The 3,910-nt window shown below is 47.6% G+C and overlaps 1 protein-coding gene across 7 annotated transcripts in view; it reads left to right on the top strand.

Moving 5' to 3' along the window:
- The window catches only part of SNX12 (sorting nexin 12), a 17,238-nt gene that overhangs the window by 3,199 nt on the left and 10,129 nt on the right, over positions 1–3,910 (top strand). For 2 of the 7 annotated variants that reach the window (XM_011992034.1, XM_011992035.1), the window contains exon 1: positions 1,332–1,743. In XM_011992034.1, coding sequence (XP_011847424.1) covers positions 1,579–1,743 — 165 coding nt within the window. In that variant the 5' untranslated portion in view covers positions 1,332–1,578. Of the gene's footprint in view, positions 1–1,331; positions 1,744–3,910 lie in introns of those variants that run through there. The other 5 variants (XM_011992040.1, XM_011992037.1, XM_011992036.1 and 2 more) reach the window with 4 other exon arrangements.

The raw sequence follows: 3,910 nt of genomic DNA, 5'->3' as shown, positions 1-3,910 counted from the left end.
TCCCGGCTTCACGCCACTCTCCTGCCTCAGCCTCCCGAGTAGCTGGGATTACAGGCGTGTGCCACCCCGCCCGGCTAATTTTTGTATTTTTAGTAGAGACGGGGTTTCACCATGTTGGCCAGGCTGGTCTCGAACTCTTGACCTCAAGTGATCTGCCTGCCTCGGCCTCCCAAAGTGCTGGGATTACAGGTGTGAGCCACCGCGCCTGGCCTGCATATGCTGTTTCTTATTCCAGAAATTACCTTTCCCTATTTCCACTCCTATTTGTCCTTTATGTCTTTTCATGTCTGTTAAACTCATATGTTTCCTCCTCCAGGGGAGCCTCCCCTAATTTTTCCAATTATACATTTCCTATGTGCTGCTTTGAACATTTACTTATTTTGTATTTGTCACATTATATTAGTTTTGTTTACTTGTCTCCCTTGCTAGAATGTTAACTCCTTGAGGGCAGGGACTCTCTTATTTAACTCCAAGACTTTAGTGTTTAGCATGGTGCTTGGCATGTAAGTAGTTGCTTAGTGGATATTGGTTAAATTGAATTAAATAGCAATTGTGAAACTGTAGGGCCTCATACTCTGTTGAAAGAATTTCTGGCATCAGTGATACGGGAAATATTTTTTGAGCAGAGGAGGGCAAGGGAAAGGTGGAGAAAGGATGACCTGAAATCATCACCCTGTCTACCCTTTAATGTAGAGCATATGTAAATTAGTCATATAAATATTAGTATTTCTATAGATATTCTCATGTAAACATTTATTCTATCTCCGTTATGGGTTGCAGGCAACCTCAGAGCAGTGCCAAGTATGGAGTTCTGCGGAGTAGAAATAGAAGGTATGAAGTAAGTACCCTCAATTTGCTGAGAAATATAAGATTGAGTACACCTGGAGTGTGGCAACAAGGAGTAAGAGATGCCCAATTTTCCTGAAAAGTGAGAGAGAAATGTCTTTCTTTACCCCATTCTAGTTGCTTGCTGCTTTCCTGGCACCATACGTAGTGCTGAGTGCGCCATTGTGTGTGGCATGAACTGAAAGCATCAGTGGCACAGATGGGACGGCTACGTTATAGGTTCTCAGTACTATTATTGGAACCCCACCCTCCATAGACCACCCTTCTATTTTCGCGGAAAACCAGGACTTATTCAGGTCACAGGGCTTCGACCTATCACTGTAGGAGCCTGGCTCGCGGGGCAGTACCCACTGTTGATTGATACACGGTATGAGACAATTTCTTGGGTTGAGGAGCCGCGATTGGCGGAGCCAGCCAGTGGTGCTAAGCAGGGTATTGGGTACTGCGTATCGGGGATGCAGGTTCCTGGGTGGCCACAAACATCACCCGGAAGCCTGAATATGGCCTCCACTCTACAGGGCGCGCAGCAGGCAGCACGGCCGCTATTCAGGGCGCAGGGCCCGGGCCCGAGCGGCGTGCGCGTGCGCGTGCGCGCGTGCGTGGGCGCGCGTGCGCGCCGCCGCCGCCTGTGGGTTGGCTGGTTATTTTGCAAGCGGGAGGGGCCGTGCGCGCTCCTGCCCAGGCCTCTGTCCCCCACCCCCCTTCCCCGGTCCCAGGCTCTCCTTCGGAAAGATGTCGGACACGGCAGTAGCTGACACCCGGCGCCTTAACTCGAAGCCGCAGGACCTGACCGACGCTTACGGGCCGCCAAGTAACTTCCTGGAGATCGACATCTTTAATCCTCAGACGGTGGGCGTGGGACGCGCGCGCTTCACCACCTATGAGGTTCGCATGCGGGTGAGTCACGGGGTGAGGGAGACAGCTGAGGGAGGACCGGGCGGCGCGGGCGGGAGGGGGGAGGGAGGCTACCGCGGGGACAACTAACGGCGGGGAAGACGCCTTAGGGGTCATTTGGGGGTTAGGGGCATAATAGGCTTGGAGAGAGGTCTGCCGATTCAGTTGTGACCGGAGGATGCAGAAAACTCCTGAGGGAGACATCGGACGGGGATGCAGGAAAACTACCCATGAGGAAGTGAAGCATGGCTGGATAGGGTGGGGTGGATGGAAAAAGATTAGAGTGAGGAATTCAAGGAGATAGGAATCACTGCTGTAGCGACAGTAGGAAGGGAGGGAGGATGGAAGAGGGCTGGGGGATGGAAAGCCAAGGCGATATATCGCTGAGCTCCATAACTAAACTAGGTTGCGGGAAGTCTGAAGAGGGAGGGCAGGAAGGACGGCTGCTTTCTAATGAGGTCTTCCTGGGATAATGGAGTTAAGCAAAGCCTTGAATTAAAGGGAAGGTAGATTCCAGAAAAGGCAGACAGCGGGCTTGTGGGAGCAGAAATAAGAAAGGGAGTCTCCTTGAGACCGAGCGCTTTCCTAACTTGTGTCGGATCAGCATCTGAAGGAGATAAATGTTTTATGCTTAAGTTTTCGCAGGTACTACATTCTGTCTCGCCTTGAAACCTGGCCTTGCCCTGGGATTGGTGCCTTGTCAGTCACTGCTTTCATTCTATGCTGATCCTTTAGATTTGAAGTATCCAGAATGTTTATTTCAGTATTTATTGACTCTCTTTCAGTATTTATTGACTCTCAAAAAGCCATTATATGAATGGCTTTTTGCCCTTTCTGTCCTAGATTACCCTTCTGGATTCTGACCCTGGTCTGTAGTTACTTTAATACATGACATTTCAGAACTGCCCAGGAGTGGCTTCTTCCAGCATGCATGACAGAGGACTTTACTCTAGTGCTTAACCCATAATGCAAGGATGGAATGTCCAGAGAGAGTATTTGGTTTACAGGATCTTTTGCCCACTTGAAGTGGTTATAGGCAAAACAGTTTGAGAATCATTTTCCAGTTTTCCATATGTTTTCTTCTCAGACTAAAAGGCCAGAATATTCTCTGTGGACAGCATCCTGCTCAAACAGCATTGAAGAACTAAAAGAGTGTATATGCTTTCATTGTTGAAGGAGTGAATTGAATGAGAAATTGTGGTTTCCTACTCGGGCTTTGAAATCTTACTGAGAAATGATGATTTCCAGATTCCAAGCTTGGCAAAGTCCAAACTGAAGAAAGAAAAGTGAATAGCAAAACATGAGAAACACTTGTCTATATAAGAACTATTTGAAATCATGTCTTTGGGGGAGAATGGAATTTAGGTCCTTTAGAATATGATAAAAGCGGGAAATTGTCAGTGCTGGAGAACTTAGTTACCTGAGGGAGCTTGGGCATAACTAGTACAGCATAAGGGCTGTCTGCTGTGGGGTTTTGGAGACATTCGATGCATTAGCCAAGAGTCTTAGGGATTCTGAATGAAATCGCTCTTTACTCCAGGTATTCTTTTGTTTTTTTAGAGATGGAGTCTTGTTCTGTTGCCCAGGCTGCAGTGCAGTGGTGCGATCTCGGCTCACTGCAACCTCCACCTCCTGGGTTCAAGCAATTCTGCCTCAGCCTCCCGAATAGCTGGTATTACAGGCACATGCACCATGCCTGGCTAATTTTTGTATTTTTAGTAGAGACGGGGTTTTGCCATGTTGGCCAGGCTGGTCTTGAATTCCTGACCTCAAGTGATCCTCCTGCTTCGGCCTCCCAAAGGGCTGGGATTACAGGCATGAGCCACCATGCCTGGCCCTACTCCAGGTATTCTAGTAACAACAGGGACTGTTCATCTAGTGCCTGCTGTGTGCCAGGCACTGAACTAGGTTTTAATTTGTCTTAATCCTTACAAAACTTCGTTTTACACATGGGAAACTGAGGAGGAATGCCGTTTAAGTAACTTGCCCAAGTACACATAACTATAACTGACAGGGCTGGGATTTTAACACAAATATGTCTGACTCCATATTCTTTCTACTACACTTCAGTCTCCTTGACAACACTTAGTAGCAAAACTTTAGCATGTAAAATTTTTCTACTCACTAAACTTTTAATTGGTCCCTTCCACAATTTTTTTTTTTTTTTTTT

Source organism: Mandrillus leucophaeus, unplaced genomic scaffold (genome assembly GCF_000951045.1).
Source record: "Mandrillus leucophaeus isolate KB7577 unplaced genomic scaffold, Mleu.le_1.0 Scaffold401, whole genome shotgun sequence".
NCBI lineage: Eukaryota > Metazoa > Chordata > Mammalia > Primates > Cercopithecidae > Mandrillus > Mandrillus leucophaeus.
Note: the sequence above shows the minus strand (reverse complement) of the source record. Positions and strands in the feature narration are given on the sequence as shown.